Here is a 17,156-nt window from a genome sequence, read left to right on the forward strand (position 1 = left end):
GCCGCAGCATTCCTTGACTCGGGGCTCCTTCCTCCATCTTCAAAGCCAGCGACCTCGGGCTGAGTCCTCGCCTGTCTCCCCGCCTCTCTCCCTGCCTCTGTCTCCCACATGGAAGGATCTTGTGACTACATTGGCCCCCTGGATAATCCAGGCTACTCTCCCTATTTTAAGGTCAGCTGATTCGCAACCTTAATTCCATCTGTGACCTTAATTAGCCTTTGCCATGCCACCTAATTCACAGGTGGTGGGGATTAGGACGTGGCTGTCTTTGGGAGGGGGTATAATTCTGCTTCCCACACCATAGAACATTTGGATGGGTTTTATCTGATTAGTAACTATTCATTAAGCATGTAGTGGGTGCCGGGCACCTACTGGGAACAGCAGTGAGAAAGCCAGCAAGTACACCCACCCTCTAGTTAGCGGGGAGAAGTGCAAGGGAGAAAAACAAACGGGGTGGAACAGGACTGCCATTGGAAATAGGATGGCCAGCGACAGCCTCTGTAAGAAAGTGACATTCAATTAAAGACTGGAAGGAGGGATGAAGGAACAAAGGAGGGGGAGGTTGGCTTGGTGACACATCAAGTGTCACCCACCTCAGAGCACCTCCCAAAATTAACTTCTGTGCTGGAGAAGCCCCACTCCCAGCTGGAAGGAACTGAGGACCTGGGAACCTGGGACCCGGCCACCGTCCCAAGGAGAAGCCAGGACGGGGGCGGTGTGGGGGACGACCAACTTGACAAGATCCAACCAATGGTTGGGAAATGGTTTATGCCCGTTACCCTGGTAACAGGCTGACGCAAGTGGCATATTAGTTTCCTACGAGCTTGGATAGCCGAAAACAATAGAAATGAATTGTCTCACGGTTCAGGAGGCCACAAGCCAGAAATCCAGGTGCCAGCAGGGTTGGTTCCTTCTGGAGGGTCTGAGGGAGAAATGGTTCCTGCCTCTCCCCTCGCTTCAGGTGGCTGCCTGCAATCCTTTTTTTTTTTTTGGCCGCACCCGAGGCTTGCGGGATCTTAGTTCCCCGACCAGGGCTCGAACCCGCACCCACTGCAGTGGAAGCATGGAGTCTTAACCACTGGACCACCAGGGAAGTCCCAATCTTTGGCATTTTTTGACATGTCGATGCATCACTGCAACCTCTGCCTCTGTCCTCACGTGGCCTTCTCCCTGCGTGGTGCTCTCTTGCCTGTCCAGATTTCCCTTTTATAGACACCAGTCATTGGACTTGGGCCAGCCTCACCCAGGATGACCCCATCTTGACTTGATTACATCTGCAAAAACCCTACTTCCAAATCGAGCAACATCTGAGCTTCCCAGTGGACAAGAATTTTGGGGAGACACTGTTCAACCCAGCACAAGTGGTATATGCGTTTCACGCAAGGGCACACTTCTGTCTCCCTACAGCCTCTGAATGCCAGGGCCCCCTGGCACGTTCCCCAGGCTGCTTCATACAGTCCCCCACCAGCTAGTGTTACCAAGGGCTGTCAGTGGGGGGATGGGGACTGGGGTGTCGGGTTAGTTACTTAATGAACGTTTCATTGAGCACTCTGTGCACTGGGCACTGCCTCAGGTGCTGGGGTACAACTGCAGACACATTCCCTTTTCCCAGGAAGCGAATGAAGAATGTCCAGGGGGGCCCTCCAGCATCTCTAAGTCAGAAGGATGGGCAGGAACCAAATCTGAGGCTGGGGAGGGGCAGCCAGTGAACTGAAGAGAGGCACAGTGGTGTCTGGAGGTGCTTCAAGCAGGAGACAGGGATCAGCTCTGCTCGACACGGGCTGAATCAGGTGAGGGCTGAGGAAGGACCAGACTCACTATCTCCTGGGACACTGGAGACCTGTCAGAGCACCCCAAATCCAATGAACATCCATTCTAAAGAGGGGGTGCCTCCAGAAGCCCAAAGCGGGTAGCTGCTCTGAGGGGTAGCTTTCTCATGTTCTCTCACGAGAAAAAGGGATTTGTATTCTAACATGTAAACAGCCCCATGCCACGCAAGCCCAAGTCAGGAAAACCATGGCTCCATCATCAGCTCTGAAACTTTATTAGAAGGCTGTTTTAAATGACAACTTCCAATTCCTTCTTAATTTGCTTTGTCACCAATTCCAGTTATAACTCTATTTATATATAACAATAAATCTTGCATTGATCTTTGCATCCTATTTAAATTGTCCTCATCAGGCCGTTCCGGTGAATGGAAGTGTGGCTGTGCAGTTGCACGCTGACCAGCATTACTGAGCAGGGGTAGCGGGGGGCCCAGGACAGAGGGAGCCCGCTTCACAGGTATGGGTGGGGAGCCGGCCGCCCTCTCCTCTGGCCCCCACCCCAAACTCACAGTGATAGGCACCTCACTGCCTTGTCTTTCAAAAAGGGTGAATAAAGAAATCCCTCCCAGTCCAAGAAATGATTTGGACTTCCATCTTGAACAGGGTTGAGATTTCCCCCACTCTTCCTGGCCCCTGATCAAACCCTCAGATCCTAAGGCTTCCTAGGTGCTGGCCCCGCCCTGACCTGCCAAAGGACCGTCTCTCCGTGATCAGGGCCCTTCTGCCTTCTTGCCTTTCTTCTGTCACCAGTTCCGGAAGGAATTTCTTTGGACAGACGTGGTGCAGCAGCGACAAGGGTCACTCCCACGGCCCCCTCCTTCCCCTTCCCACCCCACCTCACAGGTGTTGGGAAGGTGCAGTCAACCCTCAGGAACATAAATATGAATAAAAAAGGAACTTGAAAATGACAGGCTATTAATTAAACACATCTATAAAAATAGTAGGACATAACTCTGTTCAAATAAATACAAAATAAATAGGCTCCAAGCAGTGTGATACGTTGCATCAGTGGAATGTGAGGCTGGTCCCACTTTGCCCCAGTTGGGATTGGACACGAATCCCCGGGGCGTCAGAAACAGACTTTAACGCGGTCAGCCAAGCCATTGGCTCTCTTTGTCTTCCCCCTGGAAGAGCAGAACTTGTACATTTGTCCAGCTTGTCTTTCTGAACAAAAACCCTTTTTGCAACAATACATAATTAAGGCCTTGAACACCTTTTCCTCCTCTCACCAGGGCGTGCAGACTCGGGGCAGAAACTGCCCTTCCTGCTTCAACACAACGCCCACTGCCCTCATGCCAGCGGGAAGGGAGAGGGAGTTAGTTCTGAGCTGGTGTCAGTCCTGCCAGAGGCCGGGGCCCGCTCAGAGCCCCATGAGCCCCCCAGCAGCAGGGAACAGAGGCCCTCTGGGTCCCAGGACCCATGAAGCCATGCGCCAGGACGCCAAGCAGCCTTGCCCTCGTCATGCACACGGGCATCCAGGTGCCCGTCTGCGGGGCAGCTCAGAAGCCAGACTCCTCCCTCTTCCCTGCCAGTGGCTGCGCTGCCGGTTGGGAAGTCGGGCTTAGGTCAGGTAGAACCACCCTTCCCCATGGACTGCGCGGAGAGGAGCAGCGTGGCGGGGGGAGTGGGCTGCGGGCCCTCCTCCTACCATGTAAAACAGCAGCAAGGAAGGAAGCAAGGTGGGCCCGGGGAGGACGCTAAGCAGGCCCGAAGGCCCCCCGCGCCAATGGTCTGGCTGCGAGGACGCGATGGAAGAACTAAGCCAGCCTCCCAGCCCAGCTATTCGGCAGGCAGCACGGGAAATGGCCTGTCCCCACGCACACGAGCCTGTGTCCTGCTGAGCCTTGGACCCTGAGGAACACCCACAGGTCTTCCCTGGAATGGACACGAGGGTCAGCCAGGGTCAGCAGGACAGACCCAGCGGGCCTGCCGGCTCTGCCCCCACCCCTGCAGGTGCATCCCAGGGTTTTCACAGCTTGGCTTAAGTCAGCTTAGTGTTGGCACATTCACAGAATGAGATGGCTACACATCCCGGCGCTGCGGGCCCAGGATCAGCGAGTCCGCGGGCGGGATGGCCTCCCTCCCGTCACCGCGACTGCACGCCCAGGGTGATCTTTAGGTTCTCGTACACCACGTAGCTGATGCTCACAGCCGGAATCACCTTCATGAAGTTGGGGGCCAGCCCCCGGTACAGGCCGAAGGCCCCCTCGGTCCGCAGGATCTGTTTGAAGAGGCTGCTCATGGTCACCTCCGGGGCGCCCTCAATGGAGGCTGCAGGGAGCGAGGTCGCCCGTCAGGGGCCTTTCGCCGGCTCCTCCCTACATCCCAACCTGCCCGGGGAGACGGGCCCCTGGGGACTGACTGGCCTAAGACCAGCCTTACCTTGGGCCTGCATCCGGGTCCTGACCAGGGCCAGTGGGTAGCTGGCCAGCTGGCCACAGGTGCTGGACATGGTGCCACAGGCCAGGAGCACAAACACGCCGGGGTCTGCGCTGTTCACTGCATAGCGCTGCAGCCAGGCATTCTTGAGTGTCTGAAAGGGCAGAGGGGGGCGGGGATGAGCCAAAGGGCCTGCAGGCCCCAGGAAGGAAGGGCTTGTGAGGCAGTGAGAGACTGGGGGTGCTGAGGGGACAGTTATCGGATCCACACAGGAGGCGTTGCCCCATCACATGGGATCCGTGAGGCCACTGTAACCTGATTCACTTGGCCTGGGCCGGCCTGGGGCTGGCTGGGCTCCCGGCCTGCCTGACCTTTGTTTCTGCTGTCACTGGGGATTTCTGGATAGGATGGGGAGCAGGGATGCCGCAGGGGCAGCCCCTCCCTTCCCTCCCCCGAGAGCCGGACTCCTGTGCTCCAGAGTCTGCTGGGGGCCCAGGGAGCCCCCAGGGCATCGTGCTCGGTAGATCTGCCTGCCAAGCCCCTGGGGGTACAGAACCTGGGGGCTGCCAGGGGCAGGCAGTGTGACAGGACACCCCTGCAATGAACAGATGAGTCTGGAAGGAGACAAAGCGGGGTGGAGGGGTGACACATGGCCAGGAGGAGGTTTCTGAATCTCTCCTGCTGCTCAAGGGGCCTGAGTCCTCTAGGGCCTCACCTCGTAGACGGCCAGGTCTATCCCAGCGTAGGGGATGATCCCCAGCATGTTGGGAATATAGCCTTTGTAGAAGGCGGCCATGCCCTCTCTGGCCAGGATCTTCCTGGCGCAGTCCAGCATGCCTGAGTACTGGCCTGTTTTGCGCAGGGCCATCCGGGTCTTCAGGACCTGCAGAGCCCAACGGAAGTGACGGAAGTGTGAGCCCAGCCCACTCCACACCCTCACCTCCACGCGCACTGCCCGCCCCAGGACCAATGTGGCCCTCACCTCCATCGGGTAGATGCTGCTCTGGGCAATGGCCCCTGCCAAGGACCCTGCCACAAGCCTCTCGTGAATCCTCAGAGTCTCCTGGTCACTCCCAATGAGACGCTTGATCTGGAACAGGGAGCAAACAGACTGATACCCTCCAGAGACCAGCATACCTGCTCCTGCCCCGCCCTTCCTCCCGGAGCCTGTCAGCTTTAGCCAAGACCTGCTGTCCCTGGCACTTTTGATGCTGCCCAGAAATGGAAGGAACTGGCCCCCAGTGGAACTGGTTGGTGGCAGAGCTGGGGTCAGGCTCAGGCCTTCCCACCCCCCACCTGGCCCTGCTGTCCCTCAGGTACAAGGACTGGTTCCAGGTTCCAGGGAATCAACAGGGCAAGGACCTCATTCCAGAGGAAGCTCAGGAAGCAGCTGCTGATGGGTGACTCTCCTTGGGGAGCTGGGTCCTCACCTGTTCATAGGCCATGAACTTGATGGCCGACTCGGGGGCAATTTTGAGGACGTTGATGCCATTGCCGCGCCAGAGTGATTTGGCCCCTCCTTCTCGAATCATCTGGGTGAAGCCACCCACGATGCACATGTTGTTGCTGCGGGAGGCGTGGACCTGGGGGGGAAGGACAAGCGGTCAGGAGCTCAGCGGCCACAGGGCCACCGTTGCCTGACAAAGAGCCAAGATCGAGGTCGGCCGGCAGGCTCCGCCCTCGTGGTACTCTGAGGCCAGCTCGGTACCCTGAGAGTCTAATGTGGCTGCTCTAGGTCCCACTAGATTCTGCTGTGCACCTGCTGGTGCCAACCCCATGCTAAACACCTCCACGAGGACTACTTTTTAAAAAGTTGAGCTTTTTGGACTTCCCTGGTGGTACAGTGGTTAAGAATCTGCCTGCCAAGGCAGGGAACATGGGTTCCAGCCCTGGTCCGGGAAGATCCCACATGCCGCGGAGCAACTAAGCCCGTGAGCCACAACTACTGAGCCTGCGTGCTACAACTACTGAAGCCCGCGCGCCTAGAACACGGGCTCCGCAACAAGAGAAGCCACCGCAATGAGAAGCCCGCGCACCACAACGAAGAGTAGCCCCTGCTCACTGCAACTAGAGAAAGCCCGCGTGTAGCAACGAAGACCCAATGCAGCCAAAAAATTAAAAAAAAAAAAAATGAGCTTTTTATTATGGAAAATTTTCAAACATATATAAAAGTATAGAGGATTACATAATGAGCTTCCATGAACCCATAATGAGCTTCAACCATCATCAAACCAGCCAACTGATGACCCCCTCCCCCTGCTCCCCTCCCCCACCCCCATTAATTTAAAGCACATCCCTGGCGTTTTGTCATTTCACCCAAGGACAGCTTTTAATCTCTACAGCATTCCTGAGGATTCGGCTAAGAAAAACAAACTGATGAGGCAATTTGTTCGAACCCCTTAGTTTCCAGAGGAATAGAAGTCCTGGGGGTGAAGTGACTCGCCTGAGGTCACCCAGCTGGGACGGTGGGACCCCGGGTCGGGTCCCAGGCCCAGAGCTCGTCTCCCCGAACCACTGGCCTCCCTGATTCAGCACCAGAAGGGAGTTCTCATTCTTCCATCCATAGACCTCAAACCAAGGCAGGCCCAGGAGGCGCTGAGGGGGTAAGGAAAGGATGACACCTTTTCCGAGCAGGGTTCCTGGCACAAAAAGTGCCAGAACGCAGGTCAGGAGACAAGGGGGTGACTGGCCACTGTTCAAAAGACACTGGTGTGTCCTCTGGCAGCTCGATTTCACAACCTTGCTCCTGACTTGGGATCAGCATGAGCTGAACCTGCCCTGTGGACGTGGAGCTGGGTGCCCAGCCAAGGGAATGGTGTCCAGGCCAGGTGAGGATCTGTTCACACTACCCACCACGTGGTGGCCTACGGGAGATGCGCCTAAGGAAATAGGTTCCTGCCACACCCCAGTTCTCACTGGGGTCATCTGCCCCCAGGATGGCCCTGTAATGTGACTCCTGGCTTAAGGGCCTCAGATAAAATTAGATCAGGCCACCTAGGCCAGGATCTAATGTGCAAAAGGCCACCTAGGCCAAGATCTAATGTCACCCTTGTCTGAGCAATAATTCCAATCTGATTTACTGGGTTAGAAAAGTGTAAGCCCAAAGCAGGGCCCCAGATAAGGGAGGGGAAACCAACCCACCAAAGAAACCCAAGGTGGAAACCAGGTAGCTTGGGGCCTGTTTTCCTGCGTACCTGCATGAGCACCTTGAGTCTGTCCAGGGGGGCCGTGCAGGTTCTCGATACGGCCCCCGCCCCACCGCCAGCCACCAGGTGTCTCCACCACATCCCCGTCTGCCTCTCCTCCACCGTGAACTCGTCGGGGACCGTCAGATTCTCACCCACATCAAAGATCTGTGAGGAAGACCAACAACGATAAACCTAGCAGGCTCCCGACGCCTGTGGCAGAACTGCCGGCAGAGAGCGAGGTCCACAGCCTTCTGCCGCCTAGAATGGACCCCCCTACCCCTTCGCCATGTGGAGGCAGCAAAGCTCTGAGCTGTCTGTGGCCTTGGAGAGGCCCAGGTTAGAACTGAGAGCGCAGCTGGAAGAACTCAGGTAGAAAACCACGCGGACAGCCCTTTGGGACACTGCCAGGGGCTCCTGCAAGAACAGCTTACAAAGGCACTTCAGCTGAGGATCACCAGGTTGGCTGTACTGGAAGGATCAAGTCAGGGATAAAAATTCTTCTGAAACCCGATGTGCAACCGGATCACGTTGGCAAAACATTATGCAAGACATCTGCAAACACGAGAGGGCTGTGCTGCCGGTGTAGCGCCCTCTCCCCCAGGCGGCCTCCCGGCTCGGCAGGCAGAGCCAGCTCTGCTCAAACCCCGGGGCTGCAGGCCAGACCCACGGGGCAGCGGCTCCTACCCACGGAGCGTCCACCTAATGTCACCCAACGAAGATGCCAGGCGTCCCGAGGGCACCTCGGGAGACTGAGGAGGAGGAGCACCTGTGGCCTCCTCTTCTAGGGTCGACGGTCCGGGATGGATAAGACTGCCACCAGGGGATACTCAGCCAGGACCAGCAGAAGGGGATGCTCGTGCATGAAGGGGGCTGGCGGGCAGGGGGTCAATGGGGCCACTACCAGTGGGGGTGCAGGGCCCTGTGTGTTTCTGACCGGGGGTGGAAGAGCAGTGGGGAGGTATCCTCTGCCCATAGAGAGAAATGACACAAAAACTGGGGTGGCCGGGGGGAGAAACTGAACAGCTCTGCTACTGGATTTCTACAGAGCCGCCCTCAGGAGGCTTTGGGAGAACAAGGAGGCTCAGGGAGAGGGTGCTCACAGTGGACCTTGAAGAACAGGCAGCACATGGGGACAGGAGGGCATGGTTTCTAGCAGAGGGAGCCCCGTGTTCGGGGCATGGGCGGGCCGTTCAGGTTGGCCGGCATGAGGGAGATGGAGGGAGCATGTGGAGGGCTGGCAGAGAAGTAGACAGCCCTGCCACTGAAGGGGAGGTGGGCTGGGAACCCTCACCAGGATGGAGGCTAATGCTGGGCGAAGGGGACCCTATGAACGGACGAGGGAGAAACCACCTTCCGGCCCCGGGAGCACGGGGCTCACCGTGGAATGCTTCCAGTACAGGATGATCTCAGGGATGTTTTCCACGGGATGCAGGAGGTGATAGTCTCGCCACTCGTTCCAGTCGATGGTCATCGTGCCATTCTTGTCCATGCTGCAAGACAAACACGTGGGTCGCCCAGCTGTAAACAGGCCCCATCTGTCAGCCGCACTTCCCACCTCTAGGGGAGCCGAGGGCAGGCGCGTGGCCACCAGGAAACCACAGAAGGTGCCTCTGCCCCGGAGGAGAAAAGGCCAGGTGGCTCCACATCCCACCTGGCACAAAAACGGGATTTAATGGCCCGCGAGAACCTCGTTCTGATCGGGCACAGAGGTCAAGGAGGGAGGCGGTCCCGAGAGTGACACGGATACTTACTAGGTGACAGGGCCCCAGAAGTGGCCCGTTCGTATTCTGACAGACAGACAAAGATGCAGAGGAGAGAGGAGAAACAACACAAATAAGTGCTCTGAGCGGAGGTTAGTGATGCAAGCACATGCCACGACACAGCACGAGGACGCACCCTCCACGCGGAGGGGAGCAAGGGCCAGAGGCTGCCGTCCCTGACCAGCCGGCTTTGGGCCCCTGGGACTTGGGGAGGCTCGGGAGGACAGGAAGTGGCTCTGGGGCTGTTCTGTGTGAGTTCCCAGCATAGCAACGATGCCAGTCCCCAGGACCACCCCTGGCCTGTGGGATGCCTTTTGGGGCAGCACATCTGAGCGCTGTGTTAAGAGGAAGTTCCCCACAGTGGAGGGCGGCCACGTGAGCCCTGCCCTTACACGACCGAGCAGAGAAGGGTGTTCCTTGCTGGCCTTTCACCTACTGAAATCCCCCACTAGTCTTCTCTCTTAGCAGGTGGCTGGCGCTCAGGCACTCTGCCAGGTGATCTGTGATTCTACCACCGGAGCTGACCAGGAACCCGGGGAGCAGCTGCTCTCTGGGAGGGGTTACTTATTCATCCCTTCCAACCACCAGAAGCCAAAGTTTGCGGAAACAGGGTCAATACAGTGAACGGCACGAGGGAGTGAGTCCAAGAAACTTTCTTTCGTCACACTTTTGTTAAACCAAACGCAGGGGCTGGCTACGCACTCACCTCTTGAGGATTTTTTCCGCCTGCTGTTCAGATATCTTGACTCCCAGGTCCCGCAGGGACTGCATGATCTCCTGCGCGTCGATCCGTCCTGGAACAACAAAGGCCGTGAGCCGGGAGCCAGCCCTGCGGAGAGGCCCAGGACCGCTGGGTCCGCCGCTGGCCCCCAGGGGCAATGCTCACCATCATTCTTCTTGTCCAAACTCTTGAATACCAGCCTCAGTTTCTTCTCATGATCTTGGAGATAATGGACAAACTCTTCAAAGTCTAGCTGCCCATCGAGGTCTTTGTCGCCAGCTTGTACAATTTTCTATAAAACAAAAGTAAGGTTTTGTCCTTCAGCTTTTCCTGTCCCTCGTGGTGTCCCGTTCCCAGGAAACAACTGCTCAACCGTGAACAGAGGTTGACCCCATGACCCGAGACACTTCCCCTCCTCCACTCCCAGGGCCACCACCTGGATCCCCTAGGGCCGGCCAGAACCCAGCCAAGAGCCCGCCGTGTTTCCCTCATGAGCAAAGAGGAAAAAGAGCCCGCACGAGGAGCCCTTCTGACAGAGGCCGGCAGCGGTGGGCTTGGACTTCCACCAGGCCAGCTGCCCGGCTCCCCTGCAGCACTGTCCCTGGTGCCAGGCCTCAGCCCCACATGCTCTCTGCCCAAATGTGGGGTGGCCCTGGAGCTCCAGATTCCATCAGAAACTCTGCAGCTTGCTCTTTTTATCCCTAAAAGCGTCACTGGCCCAAGAACAATTGGGGGCGACCAGGGTAAAGGTACAGGGCAGAGCTGGCCCCTGCCAATGCCTGCTTGGCAGAAATAGTGCCAGAGAGAACTCTGGAGGATGGAGAAGTGGTAAGAGCAGTGGGAACTGTTCTGGGGCCTGTGCTTGATGGCGCTGCCTGTCTCTGATCTCAGGGGAGCCAGATGCTATAACCAACCTCAGCTCCCTTAACCAGGCACTGAAAAGCAGGGCATCTCCACCTAGGAATAGTTCAGTGACCCAAGGAAGCTTTAAGAGACCCTTTCCTTGGCAGTGAGGTTCCAAAAATCTGCGCCTGTCCTTAGAGATGGGCTCTGTTCAGCAGCTGCAGTCTGTTTTGGATGCTCAGCAACTGGAACTTTTCCACAAAAGCACAAGCACTTGGTTTGTGCCCGGGGTCCTGCTAAATGCTTTACCTCTAGTAACCCGCTGAATCCTCACAAACAGGCCTAGGAGGTGGGTACTATCATTTCCCCCACTTTCCAGAGAAGGAAACAGAAGGTCACAGAGGTTTAGTAATTTATCCAAGGTCACACAGCTAAGGAAGTGGTGGGCAGGATTCAAGCCAGGCCTGATGGACTCCAGAGCCACCTCTCTATAGAGTCTGCTGCCATTCTAAAGGTTAATCTCAAGAAGGTGGGAAACATGCATGAGTCACTCCAACCCAGCAACACCCCAAAACTAGGACCATAAATCTCCTAAGGAAAATGGTTATAGTCTGTGTTGCCCAATTCTCTCATCAAGAAATACAGTCACTATCCACAAACCAATGTGGGTTTCAAAGTCTTCTGAGCCAGCGGGTTTGGAAATTGATGGGCCATTGGCTAGCTGGTCCTCTCCAGATATCCTGTCACCTAACATGATCCAAAGAACAACGCAGGGAGGGTGTGGCTGGAATGTGAGACAGAGGCTGGCGCGCGCGTTCTATCAGCTGTCTGGAGTTATGTTAACTTCCTGCAGACATTTGTGCTCTCCACCAAAATACAGATTACATATAGGTTAGCACCCTAGATTTATGAGAGGAGCGGAAGTCGAATCTGCAGGTCATTTAGAGAGGAGGCGAACACCGGGCACGAAGCTCGTTGGTATCTGGGTTGCTCTGGCACCAACGCGCTCCATGTGCCTTGTTGGGTGGGTGCCCGTGATACAGACAACTCAAGGACATGCGCATGCAGCTGATTTCAAACTATTCTAAGTCGTTGCTTCTACCTCAGTCCGGTCTCCTTCCTAGGATATGCAAATCACCACCCCCTGCATACCATCTGACCTTCACTGCCATCGTGAGCACTGGGGGACAGCACAGGATCTGATTAACGGAGAAGTTGGGGTGTCCCTTTAGGAGGCGGGCGACCCCCTCAGACTCTAGCTGTTTCCCCATATTTAAAATAGTAATGACTTCTGCTGCCTCCTGCTCCAAAGAGATGCCTAGGAAGGTCCCCTCACCCCTGCCCGTGGGTTTGTTTCACCCAGGGCACAGCCTCCGCAGCCACGGTTCCAACTCCTGGGCCTCCAGTGAGGGGCCTCTCCCCTCCCCTCCTGCCCCCCAGCTCAGAGAAAGCAGCTAGACTGTGCCCCCACTTCCTGGCCCTGCACTGCTTAGAGCCCCGCCCTCCGCAAGAAAATTCCTTTCCATCTCCCACAAGTGCCTTCCCTATAATTCCAGCCTTCCTTGGAAGTCACATGAGAGCCAGTCACTCCCGTGACGTACGTAGCCCTTTAGCCGCCTATAGTTACACGACAGCTGGGGAAAAAACTGGCACGCTTAGAAATGGTGGGGACCTTTGAGGTATGCGGACCCTCTACCAGCTCATCCGTTCACTCAACCAACACTGATGAAACACCCGCTGCCTTCCGCGGTACAGACCTGCTTCCACTGGCGGTAGGTGGAGAACTCCTGGGAAGGGATAAAGACACTGAGTTTGAAGATGGACTTCAGCTCGGCGGGAAGCCCCTTGGACTCGAAGTACTGGAACTCGGTCTGGGCCTCCCCGATGAGGGGCACGTACAGGCACAGGCAGAGCATGCTGGTGGGGCTGTTTCGGGTGGCGTGGAGGCTGGAGAATGCTGCCCGGCCCAGCACACTTGCACAAGGTATGCTGGGACGCCGCTGTCATTGGCTGCCTCCACCCTGTCCTTTCACTTAATTGAAAAAAGTCTGCTCACTGTACCTCCCGCCCACAGCCAATGAGCACAGAGCCCGGCAAGGAGGCCTGCGTGGCCCGAGTGCAGAGGGATAAAGATCAGGACTGACGTCACCGGCTCCCCGGTTAACCCTTCGGAGACAGGCAGAGCATTCTGTCCTGCCCTGGGATCTGCCCCAGAAACCTTCACCCTCTGGCTGCCAATCCCGCCAAACCAACAGCCTTTGGCCTGTTTTTCCACAAGGTCCCCAAACGCGTCACACAGTACAGTGGTTTCTCTGCTTGGTAAATCATTCCCAGCAGAAAAATAAGTGGAGGTAGAGAATGAATCAATGCTCACCTGAAATGGCCCCGTTGCACTGTGAGGGTAGAAGTCAGTGGCGGGGAGGGGGTGGGGGGAGTAGTCCTGGAAGTAGCCCCCAGGGGGCGGGGAGGGGTCTTTCACTTGCAGGGGAGCTGCCCCTCAGCCGGCTGCCTGGGCCACACGGCCTTCCAGGCACAGCTCTGGCTGGCTCTAGTGACCTTCCCCAGGCCACCCTGCACATGAGCACCCCCTCTCCTGTAGGCTTTGCCTGGGGACCCCACAGCACCGAGAGGCTGAAATGATGGGGGCAGGAAGAGGACACTCTAGGCCACAGGTCATTGTGCCGGGGCACTCCTCAGCAGCACCAATCTGGGGTCAGCCTGGGCCTCACTTAAGATCCACGGATGTGGTCTTCAGAGCCCACATTCATTCAGGACACTCTAAAGTTCAGTGCAGCGGAGCTTTCTGGCCTACAACTGTGCTGCTCAATACTTTTGTTTTATTTTATTTTGCCATGCCACACAGCATGTGGGATCTTAGTTCCCCGACCAGGGATCGAACCCGCGCCCCCTGAACTGGAAGCGTGGAGTCTTAACCACTGGACTGCCAGGGAAGTCCTCAATTTTAAATAAACTAAAATTCAATGAAACTAAAAATTCATCTCCTTGGTCGCATGGCCACACATTATTTCCATCCTCACAGAAAGTTCTAGTGAGCAACACTGCCCTAGAATGTCCCTTTTAGGTGAGGAAGAGAGGAAACTTCAGGTCTTGGAGAGTCAGGATCTGATCTTTATTTAAGGGCCATCCTGCCACCTCCACCTCATTCCTTCCCAAGGAAGATGTCAGATTCGTGCTGCAGAGGAAGAGCCCACGTCACAGAGATGAAAAAGGAATCCATCTCGCTGTGTTCCATCTACAGTGCACCACTTCCTAATATAGACGAAACCTTGCGACCGGGATGGATTAAAAACAGATGGATATCACTTGGGGATCCACCAAAGTAAAAGGAACTTCTTAAATTCACTAAAAAGCTTTTTGTTAAGAACTTGAAAAAGGTTCTGAAAATAAGATGTTGATGCTTATATACATCATTATAAAACAGATTTTAATAACTTATATGATATTTCAGCCCTTCTAAAAGAGATCTGATGGTGAGTCTGTAAAAACAGGTCTTGGGCTGTTTCATCCATCCACTAGGGAGGATCCGATGAGGTATCCAGAGGCAGCTCAGGATTATTCAGGCAAATTCCTGCTCAGCCGCCACCTAAATCCATGATACTCAGCTGTCTCTTAAGCTACCCAATCCAGAATGTTCTGCTTTAGGGCTATTTTTACGTACATCTTATCTCTACTGCTGGGGTCCTGAAGGCAGGGCCTTTGTACCTCCTTGCCTGGAATGAGCCCTTGCCTTGATCACGGAGGTGCCTGACATAAGCAGTTTCTGAATGAATGAATGACTGAATCGTGCTTGGCAGGCCTCTGAGACCCCAAAAAACAAACATGACCACTCTTGATGAAGACCTTAGGTTTGGTTTCCCAAGTGCCAGCAAACAGAGTCCTCAGGGTATTTTGTCCACCTCAACTCAAAAAGATACTGTATTATTATTTTTATTTTAAAGGAAGGTCACATTTATAAATAAAAGAGCTGAATTTTAAATGCTGATCTTCCTTTTTAAAATTATTCATGACTGCTTCCGAAACGAAAACAAATTACACAGATCTGTTGAAGTGTCTCATTTCAATGACAACTGCAGTCCTTCCAATACAAAATGGCAAATATTTTGACTGAATAAATAAGTTGTTCAATTGGAGATGTTCCTTTCCTACTAAACTATGTTTTTCAAATAATGTTGGTAAACATAATTGTACCACTGAGGGTTTTTTTTTTTTGGTACCATTGAGTCTTCTGATGTATTTACAAGACAAATCTGAGAAGAGATTTGAAAACAATACCAAATGAAAGTGAAATCAACATTCAATATATAAGAAACAATTATTAAAGCATTATCAAACAAGGGCAACTATCTTCTAGAATAAACAGAATGGAATGTCCTTGATTATAACAGAGCTCATTACTCTACAGACCAATGGTATCACAGGGCCAGGAAATGTTCTCTGAAAAGTCCTGCATGTGCTTGTCAAGATGCTATTTTACAACGCTTACATTAATTGTATCCCAATGTTAATCTTTAAGGGCTCCAACGTATTTCTATTTTGCAACTGTGTTTGAGTCCAACAGAATGTCTTCACTGGACAAACATAAACTGGCGTTTGCTTATTTATTTAAACCACCCATCTTCCTGAGTTGCACAGGTCATGCAGAACTCTGTTGTTACACAGAAACCTCTACTTCTCAGTTGAGCCAATCTCCAGGCACCTGGTGTCCAAGGCGAATGCTCTCTCCCTGGAATTACAGACACTGGGCCCCAGAGGGGCCCTGGGGTCATCTCTGAATCTCCGAGATGAAGAAACAGACCAGGAGAGGCCACCTGGTTTGCCCAGGCCCCAGAGCCAGTTGGCGGAGGCTCACCAGAGCCTGGCTCCTGTTACAATGGCCACTTAAAACAGCATCCAAGCCTGACACTGCCATAAAGAGATTTTAGAATTCAGCTTCCAAAGAACACTTGTCAGCCTGACCCTGAGAATTACAGTGAGCAGTACCTCACATGGGAAGGCAGCAGATGCGGGGGAGTAATGTAAGCCTTAGCTAAAAAAAAAACCACACAAAAAAAATGTATCTGTTACAGCTCTGAACACATACGTGAGAAATACAAATAAGGAAGAAGAATATGGCAGGGCTCTGGACTTCCCTGGCAGTCCAGCGGATAGGACTCCGCGCTTCCGCTGCAGGGGGCACGGGTTCTATCCCTGGCTGGGGAACTGAGATCCCGCATGCCACGTGGCGTGGCCAAAAAAAAAGTTCATAAAGCAGGGCTTGTGCTCCGTTCCTGATGTTTCACACCAGGTCCCGGTGCTCCTGGAGGCCTGAGTAAAGTACTCTCTCCCACTCCTGGCATCGACACGTCTTCTCTGCTATCTTTACCTGTTCTAATTTTGTGACCCAGATCTACTTTTGTTTCCTTTCTTCCAATGTCCAGTCCTGTAACAACTAGTACTCAGAAACAATGGCAGCCACTCCAGACGCCTTAGAATTCAGCAGCATTCGATTTCCCGTAATCTGCTAAGTAGCAGTTCCTCTCACAAGCATCTTCTCACCCTCAGATCTGCGCATGCCCCCACCCCACCAGCTTTCCTTGTTCTACCACTGTTTCATGCCAAAGATCCCCGTAAGTGCCGGAATACCATGAGTAAGAACAGGGCAGGTAGAGTACCTCTGGGAGTGTGGCATTAGCTCATACAGTATTTCCACCGCCCCGCCTACCCCCCCCCCCGCCCCCGCCAATGACTCAGACCAAGCCAAAAATACTAATATATTGCCAGCATCCAGCTATTCTAGCCCCACCCACCCGTAAGGCCCTCGAGCCTCATTTGCTGCTGTAGCCGTAGTGTCATTTGATGATCGGGTTGCCATGACAGCCCAGTGGAGCCGGTTTCCAATGAAACCTGCCTGCACTTGGCAATTAGACACACAATGAGCAAAATTCTCTGAGCTTCTGAGAAGACGGCCCCTCAGGATTTGAAAGCTTGAATGCCGCTCAGGGCACCTCCCACTCCAGACTAATGGCTTTCTTCTCCAACTGCAGATCGACTGTAAGACAAAGATAAAGGGGGAAACTGGAACAGTTCCGAGAATAAAAGCTTGCCGGAACCTGACTCACCAGCAGACATATTTAAGAGAGAAATGAGAGTCGAACAAAGTAGCGCCACTGGGAAACTGAGAAGGCTGAGAACCAAAGTGAACGTCTCTACGAGGTTTCCATGAGGATGTGGCAGCGTCTGCTGGAGAGAAATGGCGAGCCAGGCCCCACCGGCCCGCGATCCCAACCTCCAACCCCTACCTTCAAGAGCAGCTGTGCTGGAAAAGGACGCACGCTGCTGAAACACTCTTCCAGTTCTTAGTTTGTCTGCCTTTAAAGGGTCTACACCGCCCAGATGTGCTTTCTTGCTTGTTTCAAACCAAACCAGCTGACGCACCTCC

General features: G+C 54.3%; 1 protein-coding gene across 8 annotated transcripts in view; it reads right to left on the reverse strand.

The window, feature by feature from the left end:
* Positions 1 to 2,028: 2,028 nt before the first annotated feature.
* The window catches only part of SLC25A25 (solute carrier family 25 member 25), a gene marked incomplete at its 5' end in the record, with an annotated part of 32,289 nt that continues 17,161 nt past the window's right edge, over positions 2,029 to 17,156 (reverse strand). For 2 of the 8 annotated variants that reach the window (XM_082617448.1, XM_082617450.1), the window contains 10 exons: positions 2,029 to 4,097; positions 4,209 to 4,359; positions 4,921 to 5,088; positions 5,188 to 5,295; positions 5,636 to 5,788; positions 7,400 to 7,558; positions 8,772 to 8,883; positions 9,145 to 9,180; positions 9,860 to 9,947; positions 10,040 to 10,166. In XM_082617448.1, coding sequence (XP_082473574.1) covers positions 3,913 to 4,097; positions 4,209 to 4,359; positions 4,921 to 5,088; positions 5,188 to 5,295; positions 5,636 to 5,788; positions 7,400 to 7,558; positions 8,772 to 8,883; positions 9,145 to 9,180; positions 9,860 to 9,947; positions 10,040 to 10,166 — 1,287 coding nt within the window. In that variant the 3' untranslated portion in view covers positions 2,029 to 3,912. Of the gene's footprint in view, positions 4,098 to 4,208; positions 4,360 to 4,920; positions 5,296 to 5,635; positions 5,789 to 7,399; positions 7,559 to 8,771; positions 8,884 to 9,144; positions 9,181 to 9,859; positions 9,948 to 10,039; positions 10,167 to 12,474; positions 12,866 to 17,156 lie in introns of those variants that run through there. The other 6 variants (XM_082617445.1, XM_082617449.1, XM_082617451.1 and 3 more) reach the window with 5 other exon arrangements.

The sequence above is a fragment of the Mesoplodon mirus genome (genome assembly GCF_964341445.2).
Source record: "Mesoplodon mirus genome assembly, chromosome: 1".
NCBI lineage: Eukaryota > Metazoa > Chordata > Mammalia > Artiodactyla > Ziphiidae > Mesoplodon > Mesoplodon mirus.